Below are 18,852 nucleotides of genomic sequence, written 5' to 3'. Positions count from 1 at the left end.
AAAAGAATGCATTCTGAAAGGTATTTCATTGTCTGTTATGGAAAAAAAAAAGACCTTGGTGTTCATTTCCGAGTTCACTATTTCCATTTAGGTCAATCACATCTGCCCGTCGGTCTTGTTGCCCTGCAAGCGTGCGTTGCTTCATTCTGCTGTGATAAATCTTGTGTCGTCCGCCAATCTACTTCAACGATCACGTGGCGCTAATAAAGGATGGTAGAGGAGAGGCTTGCAATGTTTGTATGAGCTGCTCTGTAATATTGTGCATGCATGTTACGTGTGCATAGATATTTTGCTCACCTGTCCATGCAAATGTGTGTGCAGCTTTGTGATCTGTAACAAGTCACAAGAAAGATGATTTTGCAATGTATTTCACTGTTTATCAAAAGGAGGTTGGAAAAAATTTCCATTGCACGTACTCACTTGGACATTGTGATTGTAGCAAAGCCTTTATATTATATAGAAGACTTTGCGTATACGCCCACTAGCCTTCATCAGGGTATTAATACCAAACAATGTTGTAGAGACATCATTTTAGACTAGTGCCATTGACATTAGGTGTGTCACTTCTGACTCCTTCAAATTTTCTGTAAACCACCAGGGGCAGCCATTAAAATAACGCGCAATATCACAGGCAGCAAGAGATGAAACAAGAGAACCTTTTAAAGAAGAACAAGAAAAATATTATTGCCACTACCCACACTAACTTTTACCATGTGAATAAATGTTCACATCATTTATTCAAAGTAAATTAGGAATAAGATCCTGGCACCTCTCATAATCTGTGACCGGAGGAATTTTGTGGATATAATAAGGTCTAATGTATGATTTATCATGATCACAAGAAGGATGAGGCGGAAACATTTTAATTGAGGCCTATAGATGCCTAATCATCTTCAAAGAGTAAGTTCAAAATTCCTTCTCTGTTTGAACAGTGAGAGGTACTTGAGCGGTATGCTATTAGAAGTGAAAATGTACAATTATCCTATGGCAAAACATTATTAAGATTGAAAACATGGGTATTGAGGACAGAGGCTATTAGTCTTGTTGCTAGGCGTGGAGTGATAAATTCCAATGACAATGACGTAATTGTTGCAAATAGCTGTACTGTATATGGTTGACTTTACTTCACGTCTTCCAATGCAGAGTTACGCATGTGTTTACTTAGGTGTATGAGTGCATCTTTGCTCTTGAGTGTGTGATTTCCAACAAGAGAAGGAATAACCAAATCTTGATTCTTAAATGAACACAAATGACACACCACTTCCGCTGGAGGACTGCCATACACTTAACGATTAATAAAGCGGCACTTTCCCACAAACAAAACATACTCTCATGACACATTTTGGTACAAGTGTCAATCAGAAGATGTCATTAACAGAAATGTTGAAGCATATTTTGAGCTAACTGCAACTTGTTAAATGCCTATTGCGTCTAATCCATTGACAAAAATGGACGTCGCTAACTCATTTGTTAATTGAGTTCTTCCACAACACAATTTAACAGAGAGAATTACAGTACTTTACAATGACAGGTGCCTATACAATGATCCACTGTTACTGACGGGCTTTATACAAATGTACTTCAAAGTTCTTGGTCTCAGTTCCTGTTGATGGGTTCTTGCATTGCCTTGGTTCTTTACTCATTTTAATTGTTAGCTTCTATGGCCGCTGGTGTTCGTGTTTCTATACTGTGATATGTCTCTCATTTTCTTTTATTTGTGCTTCTTTTCTGACAAAGTACTTTCGTAGACGTATTTTCAAAGACGCCTCCGTACACAAAAAAAGTCATTATAATTCCATAAACTCCATAGTCCACCGAGTAAGACATAACCCTAGCTCTCTTCTCCACACAACGCAGGGGTTTTAAGACATGTGGGTGGGTCTCTCAAATCAGCGATGCCATCTTTGGAAGGTGCAAAAATTCTTACATACTCTACGCATGGTTGCTACATGATCAGGCTATTACCTCCTGGTCAGGAGCCATGTCAGCCATGTGTGTGGGGAAACTTTGAGTACAACAACATTTAGTCAACTATAAATTATCCTCTGAAAAATGGATAATGAAATTTTTGGGCGGCAACGGACATGGCAGTCCTGCGAGTTGTGCTGATGAAACTGCGTTGTAGGTAACTGCGTGCATCTCGATGTCAGATTTATGTATTTTGTTCATTTCTGTCTTATTTTTGTATCCATTGAATAATAATGATAATAATAGTACATATGATCTGAGGAAGTGGACTGGTGTGGTGATGTACAGGAGGTCAGACAAATATGGCGTTACAAGGTTGTGAATGACCTTGAAGCTGTAAAGGAGAAATTTAGAATTTTAGGTGCACTTTGGAAATTAAAGTATGTGTGTTGATGTCTTTCGTTCATAAATCCATCCATCTATTTTCTTAGTCGCTTATCGTCACAAGGGTCATGGGGAGTGCTGGAGCCTATCCCAGCTGTCACCGGGTAGGAGGTGGGGTACACCCTGAACTGATTGTCAGCCACTCGCAGAGCAATTCGAGACAAACAGCCGCACTCACAGTCACACCTAGGAGCACGTTAGAGTGTCCAATTAAAGTTGCATATTTTTGGGGTGTGGGAGGAAACCCAAGCAGGCACGGAGAGAACATGCAAACTCCCCACAGGCCGGTCCGGGATCAAACCCACGACCTCAGAACTGTGAGGCCAATGCTTTCCAGGTTCTGCACAGTGCTGCCCTCTTTCATAAATGTAAAACTTATTATGATGGTAATCAACATTTATATTGGAATGCATTTGTTGAAATACAATAACTTGTAGGATGGGGCTTATTCTGTTTCTGTTCTGTTATTTAACAAGAAGTTGTTATTGTCAAAAGTGCTATATTACCATGAAGCATATGCATGTATAAGAAAAGTTAGCATTTTTAAAACAATACTCAAATAAATTAAAATTCATTTAATCAAAATTGCAAGACCTAGTGGCATTATCTGTATGGTGTATCTATGAATTTTCAAACATAAGTACGCGTCCTCGGTGTGATGCATCTATTGTGTTGCATATTTCGAGAAAAAAAAACATTAAACGGCTTCCATAACTAAACAAAAATTGGAAATATTATAAAATAAAAAAAACTTAAGAATCAAACAACCTTTTTTTAGCTAGCCATACAAAGCCGTAGTAGCCAGATAGAAGAGCAAAATGTCCGGGAGCCACACTTTGCCAACCCATGGTTGATACGCTATGTTCCCTGCAACCATTCCAGGCATCTCTCGCCCTCAGTGAGCTGGGATAGTCTCCAGCTTGCAAACGGTATCAAAACTGGATGGAGAACAACATTTGACGAATGGTTTTCCTACTGGCAGGCTGCCGCCTGTCAACTTTTCATTTGTCAGATTTGTGAGAAGAAAGTGACCAGCTCTTTGCATTTGTGAAAGGCAAAGAGAGAAAGTGAGAGAGAGGAAGGAGGAGAGAGAGACCGAATGCCTGTGGAGTATTCAAGAACGTTTCATCTGGGTGGCCTTTGCTGCGTGAGTGAGGAAGCGTGTTGTATTGGAAAGGCGGCAGCAGCAGCAGCAGCAGTAGTGGAAGCCAAAGTGAGTCTGGATGTTAACGTTGCCGCTCTCAGCTGTGGGACGAAGCCATACGGTGGGTGTCTTTCTTTGCTGATATCATTTTTGGATGCCGTGCTTGCCGCTTAATTCACTGGCAAACCGTGCGTGTTTTCTCCAGGAGCGTTTCATTTGTTCTTTTCTTCCGAGAGCATGTTAATCTTTTCAGGGTGCCGATGGGCATGAAACTGGGATTAAATATTCAGTATTTCCATCACTTCGGCACGTTAAAAAATTTGCATGCAGAAATGATTTTCATACCTATTGTAGTTTCCATAAACCTGGATAGCTGCTTTGTTTATGAGGTCAATTGTACTCTTTGGTCCCAGTAGAAAACATTGTCTGTCTGTCCACTTTATGAGGATCTACAATGAAGGAGGGGTAGAAGTAGGTGGGCGTGCCGTATCCAATTTCCAAACCTGAGAAGGGTGCTCTTGTGACAGGTGAGAATTAAATAAGCCTGATGAGACATGATCTACTCGGACAAAGCAATTCAAGATCCAGTTTGTGCCACCACCTTTACCAGACAGTTTGGGGAAAATGGAGCTAATTTCAGTCCTAGTCCTGGTGGATGCCAAACGTGATTGGAATGAAATCACCATGCCCAAAATCATGGAGTTAACCCGAGGAAGGCAGAAGAGGGAAAGTAAGAATAGAGATGGAACAAAGTCAGGCTGACCTCAGATGGAAGATACAGAATCTGGAAAAATGGGAGCAAGAAGACAACAGCAGGCATAAATAGAAAGGCTCAGAATGAAAAAAGAAAGAGGAATGGTCTCGTGAAAAGATTCCAGTGACGGTTTTATTGTGCTAAATAAAATTGTACAGTAATGCACTTGCAGGCTTTCAGCTTTTTCCCCATTTCTATTTTATCCCTCAGTACACAGTTGCAAGATATTGTTTTTCATATCACCCCACCCCTTTCTATTTGTCATTGTGTTCATCGAGTGCATAATTAATCGGCACTTTTTTTGGGAGCAAAGAGCAGTATTTAACACATGTTGAGTGTTTTTAGGATGGGAAAAAAACCCTTTCATTCATTTGTCAATCGTTGTCAACACCATCAAAATTATGTATTGTTCTTGGTTGGTCTAGGGAAAAAAAATCATTCATTCGCACTTTCGAGTCTCTTCAGACCGATTGGTTGCAACTGGACTGCATTAAAGCACTATACTGTGAATTGAAGTTCATTGAAATGAAGCAGCATGGATGCAGTCAATGGACACCCTGAGAGCATTGGAGTGTTCACACAGTCGAGAAATCCAAATTGCTTCCTGTCTTTTGAATGCACAGTTAGCCTTCTACACACTCTCTGTCTCTCTCTCTCTCTCTCTCTCTCTCTATCTCTCTATCTCTCTTTCTCTGTTCTGCTTTTCCTCATTAAGGTTGCGGGTGTCCTGGAGCCTATCCCAGCTGGCTTTGGGATAGGAGCGGGCTACACCCTGAACTGGTTGTCACCCAATCACTGAGCACATATAGACAAACAGCCTTTCACACTCATATTCACACCTACAGACAATTTAAAGTGTTAAATGAATCTGTCATGCATGTTTGTTTGTTTTTTGGAATGTGCGAGGAAACCTGACCACCTGGAGAACACAGACTCAGGGAAAACTTGCGAACTCCTCATAGAAAGGCTGAACCCTGGATTTTAAACGCAAAATTAAAAAAAAGTCAGACATCCTTACTAGTCAGCTACTGTACCGTGTTCTACAAACCTTTGAATAAATGAATTAGATGAACTATGCTCACAAGTGGTTAGAGCATTGGGCTCACAGTTCTGAGGACTGGGGTTTGAATCCCAGCCCCACCTGTGTGGAGGTTGCACATTCTCCCCATGCCTGTGTGTGTTTTCTCCAGGCACTCCGGTTTCCTCCCACATGCAAAAAACATGCAGTAATCAGAGACTCTAAATTGCCCTTGGTGTGATTGGCTGTTCTCTGTCTCTTTTGCCCTGTGATTGGATGGCAACCTGTTCGGGGTGTACCCCGCCTCCTGCCCAATGATACCTGGGATAGGCTCCAGGACTCCCGTGACCCTCGTGAGGATAAGTGGCTCAGAAAATGGATGGATTGATGGATGGATAGATCATGCTCTTAATTGTGTAACATAACACTACTCTCTTTCTATTTGGGCTCTCCTATTTTCCGCAAACGTGCCACTGTGATGGATACACACTGCTGTCATGCAGCCAGTGTGGGGGCTGGTATCTTGTCAGTGTGGAGGCGGTACCGGAATCAGCAGTGTAGGAATCACATTCAAACCTGGCACAGAGACAAACCTTGCTGTGCTTATGATTATGAGTATTTTGTGTACAGTGTCTCCAGACCCGTCGCCAGACTTCAGTCTTATGGGAGGCCCATGAAATGCAATGAGGGAATCATGATTATAATTATCCTGCAGCCAGTTCTTACTTTGATTCATAGTTTAGACAATCCAACAAAGTGTCATTAATAATGGAGCCTCTGCGACAGTATCACAGCAGACAATTTTTTCAGTACATATAGTTTATTGTACATCCATAGAGCCCCCCTTGAGTGCTGGATTGTCTGTCAACAATGCAGCTATATTTGACAATTCAACACTTTTTTGACAAAGATGGTTGGTAAATTTTGTGTATGCATGATATTTGTGCTACTGCGGGTTTGATTTTCGTCTCCACCTGCTCTTGTCAGGCCCCGCCCCATGTGTCAAGCAATGAGCTCTTTCCAGCCACTTGCATCTTGTCCAGGTGTGGCTTGTAGCCATGTCAATTTGTATTTAGGTCCCTGCTTTCTTTCAGTGTTGTTTCCCAGTTCATTGCTGCAGTTATATGTCAAGTATCCTTTGCGTAATGATTTAGGGACTTTTAAGACATTGTTTGCTGAAAATGCTGTCATACTTTTTGTTTTGACTTTTTTTAAAAAATGTCTTCCTGCTTTTGAATCCTCCACTTTGGCCTCCACACCAGCATCAGGATAATCCAAATTCATGACAGTGGTTGGCCAAATTAAACTTGTAAAAGACTCACAATGCCCTAAATACTATCATCAGATTGCCTTTGTTGATTCAAATGAATGGAGTACATGATGAAGCAATACATGTATTTGTCATGCAAGTGCTTGCTCATTTTCATAAAAGCCACATGCAGTTGATTTCAATAGAAAGCTGTCAACGTAGTCAAATAAATGTGATTCATGTTGGTGAGGTGCATTCTGAGGTGGTAGCTTGTTTGGTTGTGGTGAAGGATTGATATTTACCTCCACTGGTTGGAGCCAAGTTAGAGAACAAAATGGTAAAAACTTTCACTTGGTCTACAATTGACTTGGAGACGCAATGTAATTTAAATGATAAATTCCAATTCTTGGTTATCTACTAGATACACCGAAATGTAAATAGCGCACTGAACATATTTTAGACAAGCTTTTGACATTTGGCAAATAATACATTCCGTATTATAAATGTACATGCTTCTGCCCTGCTTTTTTCTTTTTCTTTCTTTTTTTTTGTCCTGTTCGGCTGTCGGGTCAAACAGAATGATTTTGTTGTTTTTTTTTTTTGTTTTTTTTTTTTTTTTTGCCAGAACAGTTTTAGTGTGTCACATTGGATTTTGAAGGCTTCCTCTGTGATTTTTTTTTTTTAAATAATGATTGATGTTTATTGAGAGTCGATCAGTCTAACAGAACAAGGTTTTTAAAGGGGGAAGAAAACAAAGACAAAAGACAAAGTGCTGCTTATCAACAGAAAATGGGGGGGGGGGGGACTCAGGGAGCATCCAAGGGCGATGAGAGGGCAACCCCCACGCCAGGCCATCATCCAGCCCAAGGGAACCAGCCCCCTTGGGCCCTCCTCTGCACTACTAACCCTAATGATCCAAAGCACATGAAGGGAAATGAAAACAAGATGTAACGTTGTAATTACATCTATTGATCTTCATGGTATGGATTCTATGCCATGTGAGAAGCAGTAAACAATGAATACTGGTCAAATAGCATTTCATAGTCAAGTTAAATCATGGATCTCGTATTGTGGTGTCAAAAAAAAAGCACATCAGCAATGTTTTTGGGTCGCCCGCGTCGACATGTTCTTGACAGATGCGTTGTATTTCTGTGCCCGTGTGATCTCACACTGGCGTTGAATGGCGTCTGGTTGCTTGACAGGTTGGCTTGACAGCAGTGCGACCAGTCTGTCTGCTCTTTTGGAGTATCTGATGTTCACAGTGTGCAGGTTGTCACTGTACTACATTCAGAGGTGATACACGAATTGCTAAACATCTGCAGGCTCCCATCGTGTTTATTGAGAAAAATGTCTCATGTCAACAAAAAAATATGACCGAGCTTTTTAATTGGCTATCTTTTTGTCATTCAGTTCCTCAATATCCATTTTTCTTTTTATTTTAAATGCTGACAATTTTTCACTACCAAATATTGACAGCTGTCTGATGTGTCAAACAAAAAGGACATTTTCGTGCATAAAAGGGAAATCATCCCAGTGAGGCTCATCCAAGAGAAGTGAAACCTCTCAATTGAAACTTATTTAATGTTCTTAGTCCCTTTCTGCATTCATATTTTTACACATCCTTCATTTACAATTCCAACTTACTTCAAGGTGCTCCAAAGACACAATGGTGAAAAGTAATGGAACACCCGGCTGCTCACTTATCAGAGAGTAGGTGGGATTCCTTCTAAAAGTTTACTGAGAAGCTGAAAATGGAAAAGCAAATAATCAGAAATATGAAACTGCATCTGTAGGAAAGGTTTGATCAATGCAAAGAACCACAGGGATCTAAAATGAGCCATGCTGATCAGTGCTATGTGAAGGGTGCCTCATGGTGACAAACAAATTCCAGGGAGATTCATCCATCCATCCATTTCCTGGACTGCTTATCCTCACTAGAGTCACGTGTGTACTGGAGCCTCTTCAGGCGAGAGGTAGGGTACAGCCTGACTTGATCGTCAGGCAGTCGCAGGGCACAATGACAAACAACCTTTTGCTCTCATATTCACAACTACAGGCAATTTGGAGTCTTCAATTAACAAATGCAAAGCACAGAGAGAAAAAAAAATGTCAGATGAAAAACGAGCGCATATTTGTGAGGTGGAGGCGACGACTGCCATACTGTTTGGTGGCCTTGGCAGCTCCTCAACAAAAACAAGAAAATGCAGCAAATAACAAAGGACACAACTGTGATGAATGCAGTGCATTCGACAGGCATGGAGGCAGGAGAGGTACAAAGTAAGTGGTCTGGATTTAAAGGTCAAACCCTCCCAAAAAAAATGTGCCCATCGACAGAATGTTGCTCTTTCTGGTTAGGTCAAGTCTTTGTAGTAAAGCCTAGTACACACATTAATATATTTCCAGTCTTAAATTATTTTTGCGATGCTACAGACCCCACGCATAAAGATAAAAACAGTTTAGTTATCATTTGCCTGGTCCAAGAATCTCAACGCAGCAGACCATACGGAAGAGAAGAATCTATTGTTTCGCCGATCTGAAAGTCTCACAATCACACATGATCTCGTCCTATGTTTCTGGTCCTACAATCAGGACAAAAACACTTTTAACACACAAGGGACAGGCCTAAGGACAACCTTGTGGGATAATTTTATTATCTTGTCCAGCGTTTAACGTGCTTGGTCGAGAAGGTGCAAAACCATCAGAAAAAAAAACGGGCCAATTATCTTAATCTGTGTACCAATCCTAAAGTTTGCTCTCTCCTATTTCTTTCAAGTTTTCCATCTACATCATTATGTAGCAGTGCCAGGAGTCCCATCATGAAACATTGCGCACAAATATCACTGCAGTTTACTTTTGCTTATACAGTAATCAGACTGATTGGTCCATCGATCAGATCCATCTTACTCACTCACTCACTCACTCACTCACTCACACTCACTCACTCACCACTCACTCACTCACTCACTCACTCACTCACTCACTCACTCACTCACTCACTCACTCACTCACTCACTCAATTAATCATCCAAAAAACTCTCTTGGAAGAGGAGGAGGAATAGCATAATAAAAAAGCACATCCAACCATACACAAGTGCCATATCTATTTATAATCTATCATAGAAGTTTTATAAGACGTGAAACTGAACGTGTGAGAGGCATCATTATACAATCTGGCTTCAATCCCCCAGCTCACCAACCGCGTCACTGAATTCCCCTGTAAATAGGCCTACGCATGAGTCAGAGTTGCTGTACAGATGCGCACCACTCCCGTCAAATTTATTTTGATAGATCAAGTTGCATCCGTATCTTTCAGGCACTGTTGTGTCTGTACGTTCACAAAGTTGATAAGTGAGGCCCGTGGCCATTACGTCAAAGACGTTCTCACAAAGTTACCAAGACAAAAAATCAACGGCTGTAATCCACTCAATGGGATTAAATATTGGATTGCAAGGTGTGGCCTCATAAATTTGTCACTATCGTGGACATCCTTTTTACCAATAAACTCATGCACTTGACACCATTCAAAATATTCCCGGTGAAATCGCAATATTACAAGTAAAAATCCTAATACTTACAAAAAATTAACTTCACACGCACAAAAAGCATTTTATGTCAATCTTTGTACTTCTTATTAAACAGTAAATCACAGCAACAAGAATGAATTGCATGGTCCCGCAAAATGTGAAAGAAGATTACAAAAAGTTTTGTTTTGTGTTGTTAAACAATCACCAATGCTTTCATATTCCAAAGTGGGCTCTGCTATATAGGCTCATCTCTAAGATCTGGTATAACTGGGAGGGAAATTGGGTTACAACATATGATATGGAGCTCACTGCTCTAAATTAGAGCCAAATAGAGGCCACTGGGGAGATTTCAAAACCCCAAAAATGAAGATACACTGCACAGTTTGAAGGTACAATTACCAATAAACAGTTATGTCTGTTGTGGAGCTGCTTTTAAAAAATTGAATCAAATTGAAGCAAGCTCCTTGAACTGCACAAATGAACACATTTTGGGAGTTTGTTTGATCCTCAGCAACCTATAGTTACACTTGGGTGTTTTACACAATGATCCATCTTGCATAACATCCGTGTAGTGTTTATTGCATTGAATTCATCTGGGATTGTGTCAAAATGTTCACAGGGAAAGGGCTGCTCCAAGTATCGTGAACACTGACTTTGCGGGACTTGTTCTTCTCCTGGGATAATTTCATGGAAATGGAAAGTGCTCTAGCAGGTGAAACCCACTTGGACAAAACTAGATGCAAATGTAATGAACTCTCTTTCTTTGAGGCATAGTCTGTCCTGACTCGGCATTTTTACACCTTCCTGAATTCAATCAGAGCGACTTAAATGCAGAGTTGATGTTTAGGCAACACCCATAGCCAAGTTAAAAAATGGTCTCTAATCACATTTTTTCCCACAAAAATATTTTTAACAAGATCGCACAAAATACATTTTGAATACAATAATAAATACAGGTCTATAATGTAGAGTCTACATTTCTACCCAACTCTCCCCTAACAGCCATTCTTCCATCGTCGCACAATATCATCATCATTACATTACCATTAATAATATAATGTTGGGATAGTTTAAACATGGGCCGATGGTTCTACATTTAAATTGATTGAATAAAAACCAATATAGAAAAACATGACAGATGATGGAGGCACGGTGGAACAGCTGTTAAAGTGTTGGCCTCGCAGTTCTAACGACCTGGGTTCAATCCGAGCCCCACCTGTGTGGAGTTTGCATGCTCTCGCCGTGCCTGCGTGGTTTTTCTCCAAGCACTCCGGTTTCCTCCCACATCCCAAAAACATGCAGCATTAATTGGACACTAAATTGCCCCTAAGTGTGATTGTGAGTGCGGCTGTTTGTCTCCATGTGCCCTGCGATTGGCTGGCAACCAGCACAGGGTATACCCCGCCTCCTGCCTGTTGACAGATGGGATAGGCTCCAGCAGTCCCCGTGACCCTTGTGAGGATAAGTGGCAAAGAAAATAGATGGATGACACATGATCTCAAGAAGTAATTAATACACATTTTACATTCAAAGTGAAAAATAATTACACTCTAGTAATTATTATTGTTATTATTATTTATTTTTTTTACTGTCAGTTTATTGTGGTGCTTTCCCTACATCTGCGGTAATACACTTTTGAACTTCTTGATGCATCTGGGGTTTAATTTAATTGGGAATCGCAGTTCCTGCTATGCACATCTTTGGCTCTGAGGGGAAGGGTGACATACGTAATGAGATACAGCCAGTCACAAAGAATGTAAAAGAAGGGACGATCAAATATTATTATCCAAAGTACATACAACTTATTTTTCACAGTTTGAAAAAAATATGCCAGTGTATTGTATTATTACCCTCTTGTGTGTGTGTGTTTTTTTTTTTTTACACGTTTTTGTGTCCCAATATTTAATAGTTTGAGCGATATAAGTGCCGCGAGTTTGGTGCTAATCTTTGCTAGCTGGTTAATGGTGTTTTTCGTTCATTGTGAGTGCATTGAGCCAGCGATTTTTGTGAACACAAAGGAAGAGTGGTAAAATCAGAGAGTTTAGATGCAGTCCGATTCGATACTTGTTTATTTTTATATTTTATGTATTTTTATTTTTATTTTTGCTGACATCGGACTGAACTCAAAAGATCGGATGGGGACACGCCTGGTCACTATACTTCCATTTGGCAGTTCTGAGATGTTTGTTACATTACATCTCAGCAGAGACTAATGCCGGTCTTTCTTTTCTCTTGTTAGTCTCCTGGGCTTCTCAATTTTTTGAAGTTGTCATTTTCTGTTTTGTTATTTTCTCTCACTCTTTTTTTTTTCATAAATAGCTTCGTCTCTGTGCATGATAGCCCACACACTGGCTAATTAATCGGAAGGAAAGACGTGAGGAGTGTAGCTCGGCTCATCGTGTGGCTTGTTAATGGCTCCAAAGGGAACCATGTTGAGAGCCGGCTGGGGGTTCCCCAACCAAGTTAAAGAGAAAAAATCGTCCAAAGAGCCCACAGCTTTCAAAGTAGATTGCTTGTTAAATTCATGTGCCACACTCGGATTATCTACTGTGTGATGCACAAATGTTCTATCAAAAAATAAAAAATAAAAAAGTAAAAGTGCAAATAGATGCAACAGAACAAAAAATGCCACGTTAAACATCTTTCATTCAGAAAACATCTCTATATACATTCTCTTTGTTAAAGAAATGCACCAAGGTGGCTTTAGCTTGTTTGGCTGGTTGTCATAACGAAGGGAGTAAAATATAGTGATTGATACTGTGGTACACCTGCTGAATGTTCATCTTGTCTTCACAGGGCATCAATATAGTGGACCCTTGTAATGCAGAACCTGCGCCTCCCAGTCCAGCCATGTACCAGCTGGACATTGTCTTAAAGAAAGGCAACAACCTGGCCATCAGAGATCGCACAGGTAGGGGGTGTCCCCCCCCTTCCATTTTGCTTGTTTGTCTTCATCTAACCCTTGCTGCCCATCAATATCACAGTATGTCCTGTAAAAAGTGAGATATAAGAAATGATGTGGCTCTTATTAATATACAGTGGATAGAAATAGAACCAGTAAAAAGGTCTATACACCCATTCAAATGCCAGCCTTTGGTAATACTGCACACAAAAATGACAGCAGGATAAACCATTTCAAAACCTTTCCCACTATTAATGTGGGCTCTAGAACTAAGTTGAATTTTAATGAATATTTCAATAGAAGTGTGCAGAATTTACCAGTTAAATTCCACCTTGTGTAAGAAAGGAGTCAGCACATAGATTTTTCCACATGTTAGAAGACTTTGTTAGGGAGAAATGAAACCAAAGTTGAACTTTTCTTCAGCTTGAACTGTAGCATTATGAATGATGATGGAATTTTAAAAGCAGGGATTTGAACCCCTGTCCTCAGAACTGTGACTCCAACACTCCATAATCCTAACATACAGCAAATCATAAGCACATACCAGTGTATTGACACAAAGCAATCACGTCAAAAACATGATTGATGCGTGTAAATTTTGACAGCTATTTTTGTGTTTATTGTGTCATTATTTACCCAACTGATTTTAATGTTATCTTATGTTTTTGGTAACCCACGTTGACCATGAGAGAAGGTTAATTAGTGGGCATGTTAGAGAATAAACAAAGGAAAGGCATTCAGGCTTATGATTAAATTAATGTGCAGTAATCGTATTGAGTCTGTCAGTATTGGACCGTGGGATGATTGTTTTGTTTTTCCTGTCCGACATGTCCGATTGCACCTCATGCATTGTGGGTAATAGAATACCCCTAGTGCTGCAGCCATCTGTCAGCCCTGACATGGTGCACACACAGTGTTTCAGCCGCCCACAGTCTGAGTGAGAGGCTTTTCCAGAATCCGAAGGCATGGAGGAGTATTTTATCTCTACTTTTAGCACGTTGCATTGCTCTTGTCCTTTCGTATCAGTCAACAGTGCTGCAAAGATGAGTGACATGTTTACTATACAATGCCATTGTTTGTTTGTTTATTTGACATACTAGATGAAACCTATACTTTGTGTAATAAGACAGAAAAATCGCGTTAGATGTGATTTTGCTTTCTTGGCCAAATAAATGTCCATTATCCTTTCATAACGAGCAGACATTTTGTGTAATGATTCATGTAATTAATCCCACTAAACTTGTATTCTCACAGACACAAAAATCTCACTTAGGATGGCGTCGTAGAGTCAACGTTGCAAGGGAGGATTATATTTACCATATACAGTTTTTGTTTCATATTTCATTGCATTTTGTTGTTGTTGTAATTTTGGTATAATATCCATAACTTTTCCTATAGAGTAGACCGTTAGAATGTTTTGTATCTTTGCTTAGGCTTTAACCAAATCTAAGTCACTTATCAGCAATATTTATTCATTTGATGTGAAAACAATATAGCTGCTGTCGAGAGATAAAACTGATTGGATCTTTGCAATATTTTTGATTTATTGATATATGATGCCATTAGCATTTGGTTTGTCCTCCATTCATTATGATTTGGCTGTCTCCTATACAAACTCCTTGGCTTACAACTATATTAAATAATAATGTTTTTTTTAATTTATTGTTTGTTTATTGTACTAAAAGCTGTGCCTCAAGATTAGGGATTTTTAAAAAATGAAAACCTTCATTTCAGGGTCATTACAAAAGAAATAACTTCTTCCCACTGATTTCTTATACATCAAACTTATATATCCATTTCCCCTGAGGAGTTTCAAGCATATTTTAGTACATGATTCAGTGGAAATATAATTATATCTTCATATATCATCAGTTAATAATTTAGGGCCACTTGTCTGCCCTGTGCTGGCACAGAGTGCTATTGATCATGACTATGTAATTGGAATTACAGATAGATGATGAAAACGAAGAAGATGAATTATTAATCATTGGAATCAGGTCTCAACAGTTCTCATTTTCTTTCTTTTTACGATGTTCTTAGTTCTCTGTTTAAGCACCATTCTAACAGCAACAGGATCTTTCTCGTCTTGGGTAGCTTGGAGGCTTGTTGAGTGTCACTATGTTAGCGATTTACATTCAATAAGTACTGTACAGCCACTAGCATGTCACATGAGGTACACATACTCTGATTTATAACATCTTAACCCTCATGGCTGCTGTATCCGCGGCTACCTCTTCACTGTCCTGGCGCCACCCTCTTCTCATTGCTTGCGGCAGGCGCTTGTCATGGGCTCACTGTTGGTGGGCTGATGCCTTTTCAGGTGTTAGGTGGCCATGATCGTGGTTGGGGGGCTTTTCTTGCTGGCTTGAATCCCCTTACAGGTGGAGGGCGCCAGACGTGCCCTTCCTTGATATGGTGGCGCAGCAATTTCGTAGACAACATGACTAACATGCTTGTGATATTGTGTTCATTCTCTAATACGTTCCGTAGACACACTCTGGGGTTTGATTGCTTGTATTTTCAAATATCAACTCACAGGTTCTTACACCTATTTACATGCTGAGGAAGCATTCCACCGCAGTAGCACTCTCTTGCTCATTTATAATAAGTATCCTGTGGTTTCTACCTCCGGATGGTGTGGCAGAGAAGTATGTTAGAATAGTACAGGATATGCATGAAGGCTGAGAAGGGTTGCGTCAGGAAGGGCATCCGGCGTAAAAATTGTCCCAAACATATGTGCGTTCATCTGAGATGACACGCTGTGGCGTCCCCGAAAGGGACAAGCCGAAAGAAACTTACTATGCACGATGGCAGCAGAACAGTGGTGAGGTGTGCTGTAAGTGTGACAGAAGAATTTAAGATGAGGGTGGGACTGCATCAGGGATCGGCTCAGGTTGGAACAGGTGGTGGAAGGTGTCAGATGTGCTATGTGACAGAAGGTCTTGACAAGGATGAAGGGCAAAGTTTATGAAACAGTGGTGTGGCCAGTCGTGATGTATGGATTTGAGACGGTGGAACTGAAGAGACAACAAGAAGCAGAACTGGAGGTGGCGAAATGAAGATGTTAAGGTTCTCTCTAGGAGTGGACTGGTTGCCATAGCATACAGGAAAATTGAACAGAATAATCCTTAAGAGACATAAGCGAATAGGGCCTTTGCTGACTTTCATCTTAAGGGAGGGATGTTGCTTAAATTTTGCCCGCTTATGGGTATTTGTGTACTCCGCTTAATTTGCCAACAAGTTACTTTTTGAAACCTATTTATCATTACATTTTATCACCGAAGATTAGCTTTCAGGGCTGTGAGGCTACTGTTATACATAAATAATGCACATAAACTTGGCATTTTCAACTGCTGTCAGAATGAAAGGGAACATTTATCAAAGATACTACCAGGGACTTTGGCCATGATTCAGGCAAGCCCGCCTTGCTGAATAAACTTCTCGGCCTTCTCTCGTTGATTTTATTTCATACTTAATTCCACTGTAAGCTGTAGTGGTGCCAGGTATCAATAGCATCTCAGTTGATAAACATTTAAAGTGAACGAGTCATGCTCAAAGGATTTGAAATACAAGGTACGTACATCTACAATTTAAAAGCTACACTATGAGACTCTCTTTGTGTGTAACACACGTACCAATAAAGCAACGCAAGAAAAAACCTGCATGATGCTGCAGCCGCCTTTTTGTCTATACATTTTTATAATTTACTCCCACTCCTCTATTGCACAGCCCTTTCATTTCACAGGGTCCTTCCTCTGTTTGACAGCAGTATTCATTAAACCTACAGTCTGCAACTTCTGCTGGATGAAGCTATACTCCAGTAAGGTAGTATTAATTATCAAAAGCCCATTAATTTTCTCACACCTAAAGTGGACATAAAAAGTCATTCTGCTGGCACAGAGAAGAGAGAACAGAGAACTTCCACAGCATTAGAGGGATCTCATTGTTCAATGTTATTAGTCAGGGGAGGGGTATAGGAATAATTTTTATGGCATGAAATACACATACCATATAACACTAGAGACAGTCATCGTCAAATATAGAGACTATGGCTGTTTCTCCAAAACTGATTTGAAAAACTGAGCAAAAAAACGGTCAGGATGGTTGCCAAGGGCTGACAGATTTCCAGGCTGTTTTGGAAATCTGACAGCAATCTCCCATCTAATTCATGTGGCTGTGTTCCGGTGCTGCTCCCAAACGCATTTGCGAAAATGTGTTATGGTCTGAGGAAACTAAGGTTGAAGTTATCACAGCTAAACATTAACTTTTGCAGCTACTTGGCCTATTGGCCAAGTGAATCTAAATATCACTTGGCTCATCCGAAAGCTGACTTGTCATAGCGTTCAACAAATATTACAATGTTTTATAGAACTGTTGACAATCCCTACATAATAAAAAAGCACATTTTAGTTTTTTTTTATTGTTTATTGGATCATTTATTGCATCCATGTGACAAAAATAAATAAAATAATAAAAACATAAATCTAAATTCAAAAAAATATGGTAACATGACTAACAAATAAAATGACTAAATAATGACTTTTAACAAATGACTAGTGAATGTAAAAAAGTATGGCAAAAGGATGGCACAATAACAAATGACTAACAAATAAAATGACTAAATAATGACTTTTAGCAAATGACAAGTGAATAAAATACCAAATAATATTTTTATTCTTCAGGAAATCTAGCAAGTCATCTTCCTCAGCACAACTCAATAAGAACTATGAATTGCCAATCAGTGTGTAATTTCAAACATATGGATTTGTTTACAACACTGACCGGATGCAGCCTTCAACAATATGTCGGCCGGTGTGTTTTGTGTGTAGCCGTTTCATGACAAAACATGAATGAATATGAATATGATCGATGACAGCACTTATCATTTGTACAAAAAAATATATTAACTACGTCGGACTGTCTTACCTCAGATTTTCATTGATTGTATTTCAATTTTCAAATATTCTTGACCAAAGCACGAGGCGGCCATTACGCCGTAGAAGAAGGCAGTTCATTGGCTTGTTCAGTCGAGCTCCAGCATATCAGAAAACTTGTATGTTAAGCTGTTGTTGTCACGTTGTTTCACGCGATGTCGGCCGTGAATTATTAAAACTATCGACTCGGACACAATATTTTTTTAATAAATGCGAAATTACAATATTTATGTGAAAATTTCCACTTGCTTAGTCGGCCAGTCGTGGCATATATTTACTTTCCCGAAGATACTTTTCGGACAAGTCGGGCAATCGTTAATGTTTGAGCCCTGCATAATTCCATAAAGACACTGCTCATCACCAAAAAAACACTGTACCTATGGTGAAGCCTCATGGTGGCAGCATTATGCTTTTGTGTTTTTTTTCTTCACCTGGAACTAGGGCATAAAGGCTGGCACACACTCTGCGATGTGGCTGAACCCAACAATGTGCACAGTGTGCGTGGTTCGGCAAACGTTTTCGAGTGACTGATCACTTGGCCACTTGTTTTGTGGCGATTCAGAATTTTTGTTGCTTGTGCACACTTTTGCAGCATCAAAGATTACAGCCAATCAAAATTCAAATCAGCTTTCACACACAAAAAAACGTATTTCCGGTTTTAAGCTGGAGAGACACCGAATGAAGGCCGTGCTATCACAAACCATATAACTGGAGTATCTAAAGCCTGTTTATTAACTAAAGTGTGTATAAAGTCTTGTATATAGTCATGTATATATAATTGCTAATATATAAATCAGTCATACCTGCCTAAGTTAAAAGTTCCATTTGAAATGCTTATTATTTGTGAAGTTTGGGTGCTCAGGTTCACACTTGATGAGAGATCGATGTGATGGAGGACGCATGGCGAGAGGCTGTAGGCGTTTAACTCCAGATGTTTTACGCTGTGGGTGCAGTCGAGGGATGCCTCAACATGCT

The 18,852-nt window shown here is 39.9% G+C and overlaps 1 protein-coding gene across 1 annotated transcript in view; it reads left to right on the top strand.

Annotated features, from left to right (window-relative positions):
- Positions 1-18,852, top strand: part of LOC133499730 (multiple C2 and transmembrane domain-containing protein 1-like) — a 119,424-nt gene that overhangs the window by 16,539 nt on the left and 84,033 nt on the right. The window contains exon 2 of the mRNA XM_061818030.1: positions 12,838-12,952. Coding sequence (XP_061674014.1) covers positions 12,838-12,952 — 115 coding nt within the window. The remainder of the gene's footprint in view (positions 1-12,837; positions 12,953-18,852) is intronic.

The sequence above is a fragment of the Syngnathoides biaculeatus genome, chromosome 4, assembly GCF_019802595.1.
Source record: "Syngnathoides biaculeatus isolate LvHL_M chromosome 4, ASM1980259v1, whole genome shotgun sequence".
Classification (NCBI taxonomy): Eukaryota; Metazoa; Chordata; class Actinopteri; order Syngnathiformes; family Syngnathidae; genus Syngnathoides; species Syngnathoides biaculeatus.
This window is presented reverse-complemented; position numbering and strand designations above follow the sequence as displayed.